The sequence below is a fragment of the Pollicipes pollicipes genome, unplaced genomic scaffold (genome assembly GCF_011947565.3).
Source record: "Pollicipes pollicipes isolate AB1234 unplaced genomic scaffold, Ppol_2.1 Scaffold_4740;HRSCAF=5597_pilon_pilon_pilon, whole genome shotgun sequence".
Taxonomy (NCBI): domain Eukaryota; kingdom Metazoa; phylum Arthropoda; class Thecostraca; order Pollicipedomorpha; family Pollicipedidae; genus Pollicipes; species Pollicipes pollicipes.
This window is the reverse complement of record NW_023596545.1, coordinates 43,126,000-43,144,175: the sequence shown is the minus strand read 5'-3', so window position 1 is coordinate 43,144,175 and position 18,176 is coordinate 43,126,000. Positions and strand designations below refer to the sequence as shown.

Below are 18,176 nucleotides of genomic sequence, written 5' to 3'. Positions count from 1 at the left end.
TGCTTACAAGCTCTGTTCTGCCATCCAAAGGCAAAAAGGGCTAAGAGCCATAAGACAACATAACACTTGAGCATTTTTGCCCTTGGATGGCAGCGTTGCTCCAGGCACCGTCACAATGTTGTACCAACGCCGCTGACTTGGTCGCGGCGTTGCCGCCGCCGACAGATCCCGGTGCTGATGGTGCGCTCGCTGGACCTGATCCTGGACAACCCGGTGGAGCGTGTGCAGTCGCTGCGGCTGGCGCGCCGGCTGCTGGCCGTGGCGCCGCGCCTCTTCACGGCTGACCTGGCGCGCTGCCTGCTGGCCATCGCCGCCGACGGGCCGCTGGAGCGCGACAAGCTCTGGATGATCACCGTCGCCACGCTCGCCCAGCTGTGTACGGTAGTGCCGGTCCGGCGGCGGCCCGGCGGCGGGGAAGGGCGGACCGGCGGAGAGGGAGGGATGGGTGGCGGCCTGCCTTGTGTGATGACCTGTGGTGGACGGTGGTGGGTCCGCGCCTTTGGGAGGTTCGAGGGACCCATGTGTGAACCGGTGGCACAAATCGAGACAATTGCTCTCGTGACGGATGGTAAATACAAGGAAAGCCCCCAGCTTCACGAAGGGGTAGCTTTTTTGAGCTTGTGAACCTTGGCGTACAGTAAAAACACCACGCGGTTTGTGGACCACCGCAGCGGTGTATGAACTGACTAGATGCGCCCGTCTCCCACGACGGCGGCTTTGTTCTGAGCCGGAAACACGGCACCCAAACCGGCCACGCGCGTGAGCCGCGGCGCCGCACGCGGCCGCCTCACCGAACCGGCCGCCGTCCCGTCGGCAGCCATCAGCAACTGCGAGCTGCTGGCGGCGTGCGGCGGCGTGCACGTGCTGCTGCGCTGCGTGCTGGACTGCTACCAGCCGCGGGCGGTGGACGCCGTGCTGTCGTCACTGTTCGGCCTGCTGGGCCGACCGCCGGCCTGCTGGCCCGACCTCAGTCTGCTGCTGGCGCCGCTGGCCGACCCGCACTACGGACACCACGCCTACGAGGCCGACAGCAGGAGGTGAGGAGGCGTCGACCTGCTGCTGCCACCGGGGCAGACGGCGGCGCTGCTGGCCGGCTGAACCGGTGGTGGGGGTCACGCGCTGAATCGCTGTGGGAGGGGGGGGGGGGGGGGGGGCAGCAGACGATATCGGTTTTACGGTGGCATGATGGAGGGGATGTCAGCTGTCTGGGAACATTTGCGAGGGCGAGTCTGTTCGTCCGGCGTGCGCGCCATTTGCAGCCAATAAGGCGCCACCTGTTCCAGGGTGGGGTGAGAGGTGAAGTAAGGCTGTTGTGCCGTCAGGAACTGGTTGAGCGATACACTGCAGTAAGTAAAACATGCCTTTGAGGCCAGACTTTGAGCTATCCGCCCCCTTTTTTGACTGAGTTGGCATTCTGAAAGCTGTGCTGAATTGCTCGTCAGCGCACTGCAATATCGAGTGTCGTTGCGATGCCGGCTGTCGACGCGCGTCGGGCCGACGCGGAGCTGCGGAGGGCCGCGCCGCTGCGTGGCTGAACACTGGCGATGTGTCGCAGCGCAGGCCCGCCGCGCGTTGTGCGCCTCCCTGAGCCGTGCCTCTGTCGGCCATCTGCGACGAGTGGCTGGCGCGGCGCCGGTGCGGACGGCGAGCTGCCCCGAGCCGCGTGCCGTCTGAGTGGGTGACGTGCCGCGACCCGCGCTTCAGCGGTCCCTCCAGCGGCGAGGAGGTGGTGCGCTCGGCCCAGGTGGCGCTGATCTCGGTGCTGCGCTCCTGGCCGGGCCTGCTGCTGCTCGGCGCCCAGCACGGCGTCGCCTTCCGCGCCCTGCTCGACTCGCTGCAGGTGGACCGGCCAGAGCTCAGGGTGCGTGCCGACGGCGGGCTGCTCGGCCGGGGATGGGCAGGGCCGTCGGGGTGGGTCGGCGCGGAGAGCGGCGTCAGTGCTAGCCGGCAAAAGCGTGGCCGTGGGGAGTAGACGGGGTAAGAGGCGCACCTCACGCGATAACGGAAGCTTACAGCACCTCTGTTAGGTCCGTCCTGGTCAAGGCCGGCGCAGGTGCTGGCATGAGACTTATCATGATCTTGAGTCGTCGCCACCGCCTCAAGGAAAACCGCAGGCGATGATTGCCACGTGACTTCGTTCGCAAGTGTCTTCGCACAACCATGCAGCCATATAGCTGCTGTGTTTGCACCTCGTGCCCGCTGAAATGTGACTTAACTAACTTAACGTAAAGCCCCAATGGCAACAACAACGACAGCTGGACCGAGCATTGACGGCGTGCGATTCGCCGCGTCCTCAGAAAGCCATGATAGACCTGCTGTTCGAGCTGCTGGGCCGCGAGCCGCCGGACCCGAACAAGACCCCCGAGGCGCAGGTCAAGGACTTCCTGGACGGCGGTCTGGCCGCCGAGTCCTGCAAGCTATACGAGGGCTTCGTGGCTGAAGAGGCGCGTCTGTACCTGCCGCACCTGGGCGATACGCGGTCAGTGGCGGACCGGCCTCATCTGGGGCCGCGTGTGGCAGTCGGTGACGTGCGGGGCTGACCCGAGCAGCACGCAGTCGGCTGGTGTGTGCCTGCCTCACTTGGGTGACGGTGCAGTGACGTAACGCGGCGCTGCCCTTGGGGGAGGGGGGAGGGGGTGATCGGTGTCCGTATGGATTCAGATACAATATGTTTATCAGGCACCCTCTTCACCGGGTTACATGGTGTCCACGCCAGTACATGGCAGCACAATACAAAGTTCGCAATGTGTCCACAATACATGGTAGTCAATACAGGACAGCAACAGCGCAGATAAGGAGGGAAATCGCAATCATCCTCACACGATCATTCTAAAGCAAAGATGGCACGGGGGAAAATGTAGCCATATCGCCGGAGCCCCACTCGCTGAATCGTGCGGAGCGAGTCCTTCCGCATTATATCCGGCGACAGGCTACTTAAAGCTCCCACGATCGGTGAGTAGCTCCGCAGGCTTACACCACCCTAGCTCTCTGGAGTCACATGATCGCGCCGGTTAAGGTCAGTCACCATACGGATATCCAAGCTGATCGCCTTTGCACGCGCTGTCTTTGCGCTGACGTACAATTTCTCCCCACGTTTATGCGGTAGCGCATGTGGGAAAGACGAGACCTTCCACTAGCAGGCGCCTGATACACATCGGTAGCTTGTGACGGATGCTGGCCGGTCCCACCGGGGCTCAGTAGCACCGCTAGACAACAGGAACTCTGTGTATATTCCACGCCAGGTGTGAGTCGATGGCAACAACGTGACCTTAACGCTCTGTCAAGGCGGAATTCCATCACTCCAGAAATGGACCGAGAACTTGACATCGAAGTTGTGGTGCCGAGACGTTAAGATGATAAGTTTGGCCCTAGATGGATTCATTTTCAGTCGGTTCTGTGTGGACCGCTGCGGTGCCACACGGAGCGGAGCATTCGACACGAGTTTGCATGGCATGGACGCTCGTTGAACATTCGGCGTCAATGGGCTGGGCGCCCCCTGCCTACATCACAATCTTTCCATGTGGCGCGTGTGTTGGTGGAACGCTGGTTGGTTTCCCGGCCTTATGGACGGCGGCAGATGCCGCTCCGCCGCGCCGGTTCGGAGGGCGAATCCAGGGTCCGTCGGCGCCAGCTGTGTCTTGGTTGCCTGGCGCCCGGTGTCTTGCGGCGGATGGGTCGGAGCCGCAAGTCCTCGGCGCTGATCAGCCCGCTGGTAAACAATGCTCCAAGTGTTCCAGGAGAAGTCTTGTGTGAGCTCTCTCTGTCGTCGGAGGGTGACTCATTACGTGATGTCCTCGCAGGCCCAACCTGGTGATGAACCATATGGCCGCGCTGCTGTACATCCTGCTGGAGAACGGCGTGCTGGAGGGCCTGGTGGAGGTGGTGGTGACGGCGGACCGGCCGCTCAGCCTGGCTGCCACACTGCTCATCGGTGAGTGGACTGGACCCCAGCGGCGGGCGGCAGTGGTGAGCCCGCCCTGGTTAGCCGGGCGGGCGCAGCGCGACCAAGCCGTTGGGCGAGTGGCTTCTTTGGGAAGTCCATAAGAAGGGGAGGATACGACAGATTTATTTAACGGGAGACCTGATCTGCGTTTACGAAAGCGGTGTTGGTATCTGCTTTCCCGTGACCGCGCTTTCTGGTCGAGCGGATGGGTGTTGTCTGGCCTTGCCTTGGTGTCTGGTATGATGTCTCAGTGGCATCATACCGAAAGTTTCCGGACGCTGATCTGGACTCTGCCGCCACGACGCGGGCCGGTACCGTCCGGCGGCGGGCCGAGCGGCACGCACCGGCGGCTGTGCCGGCGGCTGTGTCCGGAGCTGACCCGTGTGCCTCGGCCGGGTGCCGCTCGGCAGCGGGCCGAGCGGCACGCTCCGGCGGCTGTGCCGGCGGCTGTGTCCGGAGCTGACCCGTGTGCCCCGGCTGGGTGCCGCTCGGCAGAGGGCTGAGCGGTACGCACCGGCGGCTGTGTCCGGAGCTGACCCGTGTGCCCCGGCCGGGTGCCGCTCGGCAGAGGGCCGAGCGGCACGCACCGGCGGCTGTGTCCGGAGCTGACCCGTGTGCCCCGGCCGGGTGTCGCTCAGCAGAGGGCCGAGCGGCACGCACCGGCGGCTGTGTCCGGAGCTGACCCGTGTGCCCCGGCCGGGTGCCGTTCGGCAGGCGACATCCTGCACCAGGTGAACGAGGTGCTGCCCATCGAGTGTGCCCGCTTCTCCAACTGTCTGCCGACGCTGCTGAGCCGGGCCGACCAGTGCGGCCCCACCGAGCGCACGGTGAGGTGGGGCGGCGCCACGGCCGCCGGCCAGCCGGTCCCACCGGCTTCACCGGCCTCTTCACGGCTAGAGGCTGGCCCTCCAGCCCCGGTGCTGACTGCATGATGAAAACTAGTCTTCACGAATTGCGCTATTGGCTCCATGCTATTTAGCCGACCAGCTGGACGAATCATTCATGATTTGGTACTCTTTGGACGCTTTCACGACATTAGTACTACGCCAAAAACTTCTGCCGCTAACGTGCAGCTACATTTCGTTTTCTGCGGCCCATGTTTACATGCAACACACGCGGTACACTGTAAAACTTCTACTCCACACACACACACACACACACACACACGCACACGCACACGCACACGCACACGCACACGCACACGTACACGCACACGCACACGCACACGCACACGCACACTCACATTCACATTCACATTCACATACACATACACATACACACACACATATATATATATATATATATATATATATATATATATATATATATATATATAATCCATAACTTATCCACCAGCAAGACCGCTAGACTACATTAGTGCCCTGCGGCAAAAGTTATGTATTAAACACCTGTGAGAAATGTCGTTTGGTGAGGGTGTGATTGGTCGGGGCAATCCATCTGGTGTTCTATTCCACCTCTGAGGTTTTGTTTTGCTCTGTCTGAGGCCACTTCTTACAAGAAAGCTGCGGTTGCTGCCGCTACCACTCTTCTCTTTGTATTCAATAGGACGAAGAAGATCCGTGATATTGCGACAGCATTAAGGACCGTTGACTGCCACCACTGCCGTGCTTATATGACTGCGGCACTGACAACGTACAGTCAACCCAGCTGTGTTTCAGCTGACTAAGGTTTCCAGTCTGAGGGCCCACCATGTTTCAGATGAACGAGGCCATCAGTCTGAGGCCCCCGCCATGTTTCAGGTGACTGAGGCCATCAGTCTGAGGGCCCCGCCGTGTTCCAGGTGACCGAGGCCATCAGTCTGAGGCCCCCGCCGTGTTTCAGGTGACTGAGGCTATCAGTCTGAGGCCCCCGCCGTGTTTCAGGTGACCGGGGCCATCAGTCTGAGGGCCCCGCCGTGTTTCAGGTGACCAAGGCCATCAGTCTGAGAGCTCCACCATGTTTCAGGTGACCAAGGCCATCAGTCTGAGAGCCCCACCATGTCTCAGATGACCGAGGCCATCAGTCTGAGAGCCCCACCATGTCTCAGGTGACCGAGGCTATCAGTCTGAGGCCCCCGCCGTGTTTCAGGTGACTGAGGCCATCAGTCTGAGGGCCCACCGTGTTTCAGGTGACCGAGGCCATCAGTCTGAGGGCCCGCCGTGTTTCAGGTGACCGAGGCTATCAGTCTGAGGCCCCCGCCGTGTTTCAGGTGACTGAGGCCATCAGTCTGAGAGCCCCACCATGTCTCAGGTGACCGAGGCCATCAGTCTGAGAGCCCCGCCGTGTTTCAGGTGACCGAGGCCATCAGTCTGCTGAGCAGGCTGCATGCCTTCCGGCGCCGCCGCGCCTCACACGACGGCGCCAGTCTCTTCTTCCGCCAGCAGATGGCGTTCTGCGGCGTGGCCGATCCACCCGTGACGGATATCTTCGACCGGGCGCTCAAGGAGAGCGGTGGGGTCAGTGCGGGAGGGCCGCTGGGTTCGGGTCGGGCGGTGGTGGGCACGGCTGGGAGGGAAACGGGGTGTTTTGGTCTGCTCGAGGTGTTTGTGAAATTAGGGGCCGTGGGATCTCTGTATAGGAACCGAACAATAGTCCTTATCTGTAAAAAACGAAGTTTGGAGAGACAAGAGATGCTTTTGTTGGAGACTACATGCCTTCACGTTGCTACATTGCAGAGCGAATGTCGGGAACTCAGACCTCCATCTCGGCTTCGAACAGGACCGTGTTAAGGACGCCGTTGGTCGGCCTTGGAGAAGGTGTTACTGAAGCGATGGAATGGAGTCACGTATGCTTGAAACAGACAGAGCTCTCTCTCTGCGGGCGGGGAGTAGTGTGGTCCGTGTCAGTATTACGGGGGCGGCTCTGAAAGGCCTCTCAGCGGGCTGACCCTGTGACCCGGACGCCAGGCGCGGGTGAGTGACGCCTGCGTGCGGAGGCTGGTGGCGGAGAGCCGCGTGCTGTCGTCGGAGGACCCGGCCGCCTGGCGCTGGCCTTCCGTCCACTGTCTGGTCAAGGTAGGTCCGCTCCGCCGCCGCCGCCACCACCGCCACCGCCACCGCGGCCGCCGAGGCACCTGTGCCGCACTGCGTGTCCGCAACGACGGCTAATGCGCCGGGGAGTTGGGTCAGTTGCGAAGGAAGTCTTGCGCGTCCGTGTTAATTTCAGCGTATTCGTTGCTATATTTTTTAAACAATGCTGGACACCAAAATATCCGTGTACTCCTTTCAAAATGGCGTCAAAGTTCCCGGGCGTCTTGCTGCCGTCTTCGCCCCCAGACCACGCGCCGGTCCGGCGGAGCTACTGTGTGGGGCCCGCCTGCCGCCAGGCCCAGGCCTCTCCCGCTCCCCTCCTAGCACCGCTCCGAGACCTGACTCGTCCTCCGCCCGCCGTCCGCCGGCGCCGAGGCCCGCCGCCTCGCTCGCTCGCTCGGTACTGATTGCTCCTGAGGAGTGGGAGACTGGCGGCCGGCTGGCGCCGAGGTCCGCCTCCGCTCGCTCGCTCGCTCGGTACTGATTGCTCCGGAGCAGCGGGAGGCCGGCGGTCGGCTGGCGCCGAGATCCGCCTCCGCTCGCTCGCTCGCTCGGTACTGATTGCTCCGGAGGAGCGGGAGGCTGGCGGCCGGCCGGCGGCCTCCTCGTGTGTCGTGGTGTGGCCAGATGGTGACGCCGGAGCGGTTGACATCTCATGGATGCTCATCTCATGCTTGACCACCTCCTGGTTGGCTCGGCTGGCTGGCTTTTCGGTCTGAATGCGCTCGACCGTGTGGACATTCCGGATGCCCGGTGAATTTCCGTTGTGAGGCGTAGCTGACCAGTTGGCGAACTTCTCGTATTCCCGGCGATGTATGTGGAACGTCCCAATGATGGCTGCCGACTCCTTATGTCGAGGGGAAATGGCTTGACAGTGTTTGGCTCAGCACCCTTGGGAAGGGGAGGATGCCTGTTCAACAGCGGGGCTCTCCCGGTTGTACGCGTGGTGTGGCCGCGCACTGGACCAGGCGTCCCCTCCGACGCTGCCTCATCGAAGCCACGTGTCACAGCGAGATAGCCTCGCCTGCCGCATGCTCCGTGCCGGCGGCGGCCGCTGCCCTGGGGCTGGGCGCGTCATCACCGTACGGTGCGGCCGGCTGACAGACCGCTGCCGCCGCCTGCCGCAGCTGTCGACGAGCCAGCACAGCGGGCAGCTGTGCGCGCCGCTGGCGCAGCTGTGCGCCCAGCTGGAGCCGGCCGGCCGGCCGTTCTGGCGGCAGTCGGTCAACCGCGCCGACGACCAGCAGCTGCTGGTGCTGTCGGACCTGGTGGCCGCCCTTCTGGACATCGAGCCGGTGAGGGAATGCTCGCGCCCAAGGGTGGCTGGGGTGCGGGAGCGCTGGAGATGTCGAGCTCGGCCGAGTTGAGGAAGCAGACTGTTCTTGGTTTTGTGGTGCCTCGTGTGGTCTTCACAATCGGCAGAATGACGGGTCAACTGCATGTCCCCGGAAGAAACCCTGTTGATAGTGCTCCTAGCACTGTGCGCGTGCGGTGTCTTTCTTCACCATTCGTTCGCCTGTGATCTCCGTCTCCGACCGCAGCGCCCAGCGCGGCGCGCGCTGCGTCGGTGTCGTCCCTCCGCTTGACAGCCCCTCCCCGCCGGGCAGAGCGTGTGCGGCACGTGCTGCCACCTGCTGGGCTCGCTGGTGGCCACGATGGCGGCGTTCCTGCGCGGCACGGCCGACGCCGAGCCCGAGTCGGGCCAGCAGATCAGCGCCAGCTCGCTCATCAACTCCAACGTGCAGTACTACTTCCTGCTGCTGGGCCGGGTGTCCAGCGCGCAGCGGGGCCGCGACCTGCTCGACCAGCACGGCCTGCCTGCCGTGTAAGTCGTCGCCAGAGGGCGCTCGACGAGCGGGCGGCGGCGGCCAACACCGCTGGGCTTCCGGACTGAGAGGTTCCGTTAACCGGGCTCGTTTGTGTTCGGTATTTGCTCGGTTTGATCTGGAGGGCACCTGAATAGGCCCGATTGAAGGTCTCGAAAGTTGGCTTGCCGCCTAGCACGGCTCAGTGTCGGGGCTGGCCATGGGGCGGTCAGCTGGCCAGTTCCGTCCACGGCCGCGGTGGGGTGACCGAGTAACGTCTGACCGTCGGCCGCCGTCGGCAGCCTGCTGCAGCTGATGCGCTCTGCCGGCTGGGACTACTACGTCAAGCTGGTGGTGTCCAGTCTGGACTACAGCGGCGGCCGATGGGCCTGGTGAGTGGCTGGGGCGCCGGCGGTCGGGTCGGCCGAGGCTCCGCTGACCGAGCTGGCTGAGGCGCCTCTGGAGAGGCAGCACTGAAAGCAGGGCGTCGTGTGGACCACAGTGATTGAAGTGAGCATCGGTCATGCAGTTCTAACGTATCGAGAACGCCGTGCGCAGGTACCTCCACCCTGAGGTCCGGAGTCTCCGGGCGCTGACTACCCTTGGACAGTCTCCACCTCGCGTGCGTGAAGCACCGTCATCGTTAAACAGCAGGCGTCCGGCACCGTCGCCGATGCGTGCGGCCGAGCTGCGCGGCGTCGGCGCAGCTGGCTCGCCCGCTGGCCGGCCGTGACCGCCGCCTGCCACCGCCGCCAGGTCCCTGCTGGAGCAGTGTCTGGCGCTGCCGGAGGAGGCCAAGCGGCTGTACTGTACGCAGTTCCTGCGGCTGCTGGCGCGCGCCCGCTGCCCGGGCTTCGCGCGCTGGGGGGTCGAGCTGCTGGTCGGCCAGCTGTACGACTCGTCGGAGCGCGTGGCGGCCGCCGCACTCCAGGTGGTGGAGGAGGTGTGCGACTACGAGGTACGCGCCGCCCGCCCTGGGCAGAACGGACACCGATGTATCGATGCTGAGGCTTGAGACTGGAAACAGGGGTGCAGGGGTGGTGGTGGCAGTGCCGTTGGCGGCCATAATGTCTGCCAACTGGGGCGCGCCGTTATGAGAATTGGGAGGGACCAAGGCGAATTAAGGTGGGGGCGCGCGTATTGTTCCAGTGCGAACGACTCACTGGTCACCCCATGTAATCAAGAATATGGCAACGCTTTTCGTATTGGGACTGTCACTCGTAGATGGCTCTCCCGCCGTCGGGTGACACGTGAGAGGCCAATCAGTAAACGTTGGTCGATATAGTGCTGCGTCGAACCCGGCCGTTGTACACACAGGCTGCAACTCATTGACAGATCTCGGCGCCATTCGTCCACCGTCCTCAGTGGCGCGACGTTGCAGCGCAGCGACGCCAGGCTACTGGTAGCGCGTGTTGATCGTGTGGCGGCGGCTGCCGTCGGTCGAGGGTCGGGGGGCGCCGTCGCCGGTGTGGCTGACCTCTGGCCGCGCCGCCGCCGCAGCCGTACCTGCGGGAGGTGGTCAGCCAGCAGCCGTCGGTGCTGTCGCTGGGCGACGGCGGCGTGCTGCTGTTCGTCCGGCTGCTCTCCGTGCCGGCCGGGTACCGCATGTTCCAGCGCGCCAACTTCCTCGACCACGAGCTGGACCGCTGGCGGGACGGCTTCAACGCCAGGTGCGCGGCGCGGCGCGCCTCGCGGCCGCCCGGGCGGCGCGTGCATCTCGCCAGAGGGACCGCGCATCGGACGTCAGTGTTGGCGCATGTGCGACGGATTCGTGGCCGCGTGACGTGTGATGACCCAATGCTACTGTGGCGCTCATGACGCTTTAATCAGACGCGGCGACATCAAAATGAGGTGGAAACCAACGAGCGCAGGGTGGCGTTCTGACGCTGCTCTGCGTCGCGCAGGTACGTGTCGCTGCTGGAGGCCGAGCTGAACGACTCTCTGACCCGTCACCAGCGGTCGGCCGGCGGCGGGTACGGCCGGCGCACCGGCGACCGGCACCAGACGCGGCCCGTCCACCTGCCCTGCCACCTTTACGGCCAGCTGGCTCACCACCGGGCCGGCTTCGACATGGTGCGCGGCCGGCCGGAGGTCACCGACATGATCCGGGTACGGAGCAGGCGCGCCGCCGTCCGCGGCCCGCTCTGGGTCTGTGAGTGCAGGCGGCTGGACCGTTGCTGATGTCCGCCGGGCTGGGTGTGCGGCTGGATCGGTGCTGATGTCCGCCGGGCTGGGTGTGCGGCTGGACCAGTGCTGATGTCCGCCGGGCCGGGTGTGCGGCTGGACCGGTGCTGATGTCCGCCGGGCCGGGTGTGCGGCTGGACCGGTGCTGATGTCCGCCGGGCCGGGTGTGCGGCTGGACCGGTGATGACTCGGGACGGGTATATTTCTACTGACCGCTGACCATGCGCAGCAGGACTGACATCTGCACGTCTGGGCATGTGGCTGGTGCGGGATGCCGGTATTTGCCTGTTCGTAGGTGCGCTGACTTCTGTCGTCTGCCTGTCTGCCATGCTGTTCTGGCGACGAACCCGTGGGTGTAGGAATGTGAGACCAGGGCGTGCGCGTTGGCTGTTTGTATGCCCTACTACCGGTGCCGTTCTGGTGAATGGCCTGTAGCAGTATGGTGGGACCCACCCGCCCATCGCCGCCGTCGGACGCTTCGTGCCTGTCTCAGAGAGCCCCCGTCCTTCGTCGGGCAGGTGGTGAAGACGGCGGCGGCCGACCCCTCCGTCACCGGTAACCTGCACCAGCTGAAGACGGCGCTCTGGGCGCTGGGCAACGTGGGCCGGACAGGCCTGGGCGCCGCCTGGCTGGCCGACGCCGGCCTGGTGACGGCGGCCGCCGCCCTGGCCGCCGGCTCGGCCTCGCTGGCGGCGCGCGCCACCGCCTGTCTGGCGCTGGGCCTGCTCGGCTCGACGCCGCAGGGCGCCGCCGCGCTGGCACCGCTCGGTTGGCAGTGCGTCTGCCGCCGCTGGACCGAGCACTGGGTGGTGGACGAGGAGAAGCTGGACGCGCCCGGCGACGAGCGCGCCTGACCTGCTGTCGGTGAGCAGCGGCTCCAGCTGCGACGTGGCCGGCGGCTGGCGGCGCACCACCAGCGGCGGCAGCGAGCCCGGCGACGAGCTGTCCGTCGGTCGGAGCGCCACGCTGCCGGCGGCGGCGCGCGCCGCCCGCTCGGCCGCCGCCCGGCACGCGCGCAGCCTGAGCGACGCGGCGCGCGCGCCCGTCATCCCCGAGTTCTCGGCGTGGGAGGGCGCGGCGTCGCCGCCGGCGCCCAGCTCGTCGGCGGAGAGTCTCTCGGCGCCGGTCGCCGAGGCGCTGCCGCCCGCGCTCAGTCCCATCGCGAGCTCGGGCTCGATAGGCGAGCTGCTGGAGGCGACGCCGGCTTCGGCGGCCAGCTCGACGTGGCTGGCGGCACCGGCCCGGCCGCGGCTGCCGTCCGTCTCGCTCTCGCTTTCGCCGCCCAGCTACTACCCGAGCGAGGAGGACGCGCAGGGCTACGCCACGCTGCAGGGCCTGACTGGCCGCGTGCGTCGCAGCGACACGGTGGAGGAGGCGCAGGCGCGCGCCGCGGCTGCCGGCCCGCTGCTGGACGGCGGCCGCCGCCGGCTCGCCTCGCTCACCATCGACGCTCGGCTCAGCCGGACCCTCAGGTGGGCACAGGCTGGACCCTCGGACGGCCACAGACTGGACCCTCGGGCGGACACAGGCTGGACCCTCGGGCGGGCACAGACTGGACCCTCGGACGGCCACAAACTGGACCCTCGGACGGCCATAGACTGGACCCTGAGGTGGGCACAGACTGGACCCTGAGGTGGATACAGACTGGACCCTCGGGTGGGCGCGGACTGGACCCTCAGGTGGGCGCAGACCGGACTCTGAGGTGGACGCAGACTGGACCCTGAGGTGGGCACAGACTGGACCCTCGTATGGCCACAGACTAGACCCTGAGGGGGGGGGGGCACAGACTGGACCCTCATGCGGGCACAGGGTGGACCTCCGGGCGGCCACAGACTGGACCCTCGGGCGGCCACAGACTGGACTCTCGGGCGGGCACAGACTGGACCCTGAGGCGGTGGTGTCGTGTAACGTATCCTCGTCGGTTCTACCTGCAGTACCCAAGCACGAGTGTTGTTGGGGACAGATGACGTATGCGTTGGTGCCGCACCGCCGAATGCTTCCTGTAGTGACCGATGTCGAAAGCCTTGGGCTGTCGTTAAGACTATAGCCCCCGCCTCGGCTCGCCTCCCCGTCTCGGCTGTCGTATCTGCTTGTTCTCCTGACCCTGTCTTTGCATATTCCCCTGACCTTTTCTCTGTATGTCCTCTGACCCTGTCTGTGCACATCTCCCTGAGCCTGTCATTGCATATTTCCCTGACCTTTTCTCTGTATGTCCCCTGACCCTGTCTGTGCACATCTCCCTGAGCCTGTCATTGCATATTCCCCTGACCTTTTCTCTGTATGTCCCCCAGACCCTGTCTGTGCACATCTCCCTGAGCCTGTCTTTGCATATCCCCTGATCTTTTCTCTGTATGTCCCCTGACCCTGTCTGTGCACATCTCCCTGAGCCTGTCTTTGCATATTCCCCTGACCTTTTCTCTGTATGTCCCCTGACCCTGCCTGTGCACATCTCCCTGAGCCTGTCTTTGCATATTCCCCTGATCTTTTCTCTGTATGTCCCCTGACCCTGCCTGTGCACATCTCCCTGAGCCTGTCTTTGCATTCCCCTGATCTTTTCTCTGTATGTCCCCTGACCCTGTCTGTGCGCATCTCCCTGAGCCTGTCTTTGCATATCCCCTGACCTTTTCTCTGTATGTCCCCTGACCCTGTCTGTGCACATCTCCCTGAGCCTGTCTTTGCATATTCCCCTGATCTTTTCTCTGTATGTCCCCTGACCCTGTCTGTGCACATCTCCCTGAGCCTGTCATTGCATATCCTCCTGACCCTGTCTGTGCATACCCCCCTGACCTTTTCTCTGTATGTCCCCTGACCCTGTCTGTGCACATCTCCCTGGGCCTGTCATTGCATATCCTCCTGACCCTATCCGTGCGTATCCCTTGACCCCGTCTGTGCATGTTCCCTGACCCTGTCTGTGCATGTCCCCCTGACCTGTCATATCCCCCGCTTAATCAAAAGGAACGTGATGCACGTTACAACACCCCTTTTATGGAGCGCCAGCGACTGTATTGGCCACAGCGCTCAGGGGGCCATAGCGCAACCGGGGATCGAGCTCGGGCTCCCCCACGTCGCTGTCTGGAGCGCTAGCCACTCGGCCCTCACCTCGCCGCGCCTCGGCCTCCACGCGGTGTCCGTGTGCGTGCCTCCGAGCTAGGCCTGTGCCGTGCCGCTGACCGGGCGGCCCTCTGTCCGCCGCCGTCAGCAGCGTGGGCTCGACGTCGCCGGGCTCGTGGCAGCCGGCCGGCGGCGGGCCGCTGCTGCTGCGCGCCAGCTCGCGCCGCTCCTCGCTCACCACCGTCAAGCGGTACCAGCTGCAGCGCGCCGGCTTCGGTCCCGCCTACGTGGGCATCGCGCTGCCGCTGGAGCTGTCGTCGGGCCTGCTGGCGCCGCTGCCGGGCGTGGCCGCTGCTGCCGCCGCCGCCCGGCAGTCGTTCGACGACACAGACCCTGAGAACAGCTCAAAGGAGGCCAGCCTCTCGTGCGGTACGGCTCCGGGGGCTGCCGTCGCCGCTGCCCGGTACTCTGGGGCGCCGTGCGTCTGGTGGAGCTCAGAGATGTAAACTGGTGGCCACCTGGTCTTCTGCCGGGCCGTGTGTAACTGGAGTCGCATCGCGTCGGCACATGTGCCACGATCACATCATGTCGGCACAAGTGAAGGTCATTGTTCGCCATGCTGGTTTTCATGTTTTATGATGTTCTGTAAGTGACGCTCTTTGTGCACTGCACATCGCCGCGATCGTTGAACTCAGCGCGTCCGCGCGTCCTGTCGGGATGTCACCGCACCGAAGGGGCAGCTTTCCTTGTACCCGCACCTTCCTGTTTTGCATAGGCCCCCAAGATTAGTGACCCCTCTCATGGGTTGGTCTCTTGTGACAGACGACGATGGCGTGTTCGAGTTCCACAACTCCTCCAACTGCCTGAGGTGCTTCACATTGAAGGACCGCCAGGAGCGGAGGCCTCGCAATAGAACAGGTGGGCGACGGCGGACGCCTCCAAACCCAGCAGGGCGTCTCAGCTCCATCAGATGACGTCTGGGGCGCACCGGCTTCAGGGGCAGCGTGCCGCTTGCGTGGGATGTTAATCACCTTTGCGTTTTGCCAGACTCACTGCCGTTCTGGTGGGATAGTCGCCGAACATGCTGGCGTCATAACCGCCCATCGGGCTTATCCGGGCCTCGTAGCGGACGCTGGGTGCAGCGCAGATGGTAACAGCACGCGTCGTGTTGTGACCCACGGGCGACCATCGGGAGTGCTCACTGCGTGCACATCACGCGGACGGCCCGCTCGTCCGCCTCTCGGTGTTCTCCGTGGGCCGTGCCGCTCGTGACGCCGTCCCGCCGGCGCGTCGCCGCAGACACGGAGTCGAGCACGGAGAGCGCGCAGCACGTGTCGTCGCCGCCGCATCCGGACCCGTATCTGGCGCACCTGCGGCCCGGCGGCGGCGGCGGCGGCGCCCTCGAGATTCCGTCCTCCATCACCAGCGTCGGCAGCGCCACCTCCATGACCAGCAACGACCAGCTGCTGGGTGAGGCTCGGCTGGGACTGCGTCGCCGCCGGTCGGCCGCGCCGTGTGTGGCGGCCGGCGTCCCTGCTGCGCACCGCTCTGGACTGGGCGCTGACGTTTTGACGCGCGTCTGCCGGAGGCCGGAGTGTTTGGCGTGGTGGTTCTGATACCTGGCCGCCCCCCATGGAGGCCGGTGTCTCACGCCTCCGCGGCCACCGCCGCGCGCGTGACGCACCAGGCTGGTCAGGGTGGACGAGGGTCGGGCTCGGCTGTTGACATCATCATTGGTGGTAGCCAGCCGGCCGCCCCCGTCTTAGCACGATCCGTACGTTGGAGCGACATAGCCGAAGGACCAGATCAGTGCGTCTTAGGGCGAGGCTGCCGGATCAGCACGCCTGCGCGCGTCTCGTGTGTGGCTGGCCTCCGCCGCGGCCGACCGCCTGTGACCGTTTGCCGCCGCTGCCGCCAGGTGGCAGCCGCAGCATGAGCGGCGGCCACGTGCGCTCGCTGGTGCGGCGCGAGCTGCTGCGTTTCGTCGGAGCGCTCAGCACCAGCGTCGGCGTACGCGCCGCGGAGCAGGGCCTGTTGTCGTATGTATCAGACCGATCGGCGCGCGGACGCCGCGCGACCGTGCGGGCCCAGTGCCTGAGAGCCTCAGTAACTCGCCGACGGCTCGCTCGCGGCGGCCGAGCGAGCCTCAGCGGATACGTGCGGGCGTTAGTTGTAATGGAAGCGGGCACCGTTTCCGTGTGGCAAATACCGGACGGTATGTGTGATTGTATCCGTCGTCATGGCGTCGTCGTGTCTGTACCCCTTGGCTGTGGCAGAAACGGTGCGTGCTTCGCAGCTGGCGGATGCGGAGTTGAGTGAGAGTACGCCCGGAGTTGACTGGCTGCAGCAAGCGCCTCTCGGCGTGGCGCCGTTGACGAGCGTGCGCCCGCGCCGCAGACTGAAGCAGAAGTTCAGCGGCATGCTCCGCTCGGACCTCTGTCTCTACTCCGAGATCCACCAGATCATGGCCTCCTACAACTTCCGGCTGTCGTCACGCCGCTTCCTGCAGGAGATCTTCGAGGATATCATATTCGAAGACGTGAGTGGCAGTGGGTGCCCCGCGGCCAGGATGAAATGCCGGGGGATGGCTGTGAAGACGACACTCGGGGTGCCAGAAAACGAGCCCCCGCCGTCGCACGTGTGCCTAGATGTGTCAAACCCGCCGCCCAGGTGGCTGCGAAGCGTAACTGTGCGCACAGGCCCCGGCCGGCGCAGCGTGGGGCGGAAGTTGGCTGCCCCAGCTGTTGTGACGTGAATGGTGTCTAGTCGAGCCATTCCTCGGCATCCAGATGTTCGCGAGCTCGCCACAGTGATGTGCGCTATACAGCAGCTCGGTACCCGTGTGAGCCGCCGAATATATATAATATATATATATATATATATATATATATATATTATATATATTCTTGAACTGCGGGGGCGCCGTCGTCGCCCCGATCACGCGGCGCGCCACGTTAAGAGCAGTCAATGTGCTGTGTGTCGCATCGTGGGTAGTTCTCACATGTACGGCTGTGTGAGTGGTCGTCACACTGTGTACCTCATCGTGAGCAGTTGCCACACGTACTATAGTGTGGGTGGTCGTCACACTGTGTGCCTCATCGTGAGCAGTTGTCACATGTACGATAGTGTGGGTGGTCGTCGCACTGTACCTCATCATGAGCAGTTGTCACATGTACGGCGGTGTGAGTGGTGGCCACACTGTGTACCTCAGCGCGAGCAGTTGTCACATGTACGATAGTGTGGGTGGTCGTCACACTGTACCTCACCATGAGCAGTTGTCACATGTACGGCAGTGAGTGGTCGTCCTGCTGTGTGAGCCGGCCGGACCGGACCTAACCAGACCTTCCGTCGACAGGTGAAGACCGAGGCGCTCTGGATCATCGGCCGGTGCCGCCAGGACCGGCTCGACCAGACCTTCGACACGGAGACCATCCGGCGACACAACTCCCTCGACTGCGACGACCGGACCGAGCCGTCCTGACCTCGGCCCCCGTGACACGGTGGGTGTCGGGGAGGGGTCCACCCGAGCTGTTCTGACCTCGGCCCCGTGACACGGTGGGTGTCGGGGAGGGGTCCACCCGAGCCGTCCTGACCTCGGCCCCGTGGCACGGTGGGTGTTGGAGAGGGGTCCACCCGAGCCGTCCTGACCTCGGCCCCGTGACACGGTGGGCGTCGGAGAGGGGTCCACCCGAGCCGTCCTGACCTCGGCCCCGTGACACGGTGGGTGTCGGGGAGGGGTCCACCCGAGCTGTTGTGACCTCGGTCCCCGTCACATGATGCCCTTCCCTGAACGTTGATCTCACTCGTAACTGCCAGTTAGAAATATCTACATCCACGTCACTGCGGTTGTACGCGAAAGGTGGTTGGGAGCGGGTAAACCGTCAATGGCTTCGGCACTGGTTGATCGGCGCCGCGCCCGTCCAGGTACCCTGTGATGACGTCACTTCTTCCCCCGCAGGGCCGACCTGAGCTGACGGCCGGCCGATTCCAGCGACGGCTAGTCCGCGGCAGAGTCCGCTAACGGCCTCATGGGCTGGACGGAGCTTAGTGTAATTTGGGGGGGGGGGGGGGGAGGGCTCCGGCGAGGCTCAGAGCGAAGGCGTGGTCAGCAGAGCCGCGGCCGTGGCAGCGTTGTCATTAGCTGCACGTAACTACAACAGCGGC

The 18,176-nt window shown here is 64.5% G+C and overlaps 1 protein-coding gene across 1 annotated transcript; it reads left to right on the top strand.

Annotated features, from left to right (window-relative positions):
* Nucleotides 1-459: 459 nt before the first annotated feature.
* rictor (rapamycin-insensitive companion of Tor) lies at nt 460-18,065 on the top strand. The gene is made up of 24 exons (XM_037221334.1): nt 460-1,037; nt 1,705-1,861; nt 2,298-2,479; nt 3,801-3,931; nt 4,658-4,770; nt 6,235-6,399; nt 6,850-6,957; nt 8,100-8,267; nt 8,580-8,797; nt 9,080-9,169; nt 9,534-9,735; nt 10,278-10,447; nt 10,682-10,886; nt 11,480-11,560; nt 11,705-11,805; nt 12,248-12,308; nt 12,513-12,571; nt 14,230-14,441; nt 14,835-14,930; nt 15,312-15,482; nt 15,931-16,051; nt 16,410-16,551; nt 17,368-17,512; nt 17,971-18,065. The coding sequence occupies exons 3-23, from the start codon at nt 2,304-2,306 to the stop codon at nt 17,491-17,493; spliced, it is 2,916 nt and encodes a 971-aa protein (XP_037077229.1). The 5' UTR covers nt 460-1,037; nt 1,705-1,861; nt 2,298-2,303; the 3' UTR covers nt 17,494-17,512; nt 17,971-18,065.
* Nucleotides 18,066-18,176: the final 111 nt, after the last annotated feature.

Bases quoted from the DNA above. Each gene is read 5' to 3' on its own strand.
- rictor (XM_037221334.1), top strand. From the start codon at position 2,304: ATGATAGACCTGCTGTTCGAGCTGCTGGGCCGCGAGCCGCCGGACCCG. The intron at 6,958-8,099 runs GTAGGTCCGCTC...CGCCTGCCGCAG, and splicing joins CCGTCCACTGTCTGGTCAAG to CTGTCGACGAGCCAGCACAG. The intron at 8,268-8,579 runs GTGAGGGAATGC...CCCGCCGGGCAG, and splicing joins CCCTTCTGGACATCGAGCCG to AGCGTGTGCGGCACGTGCTG.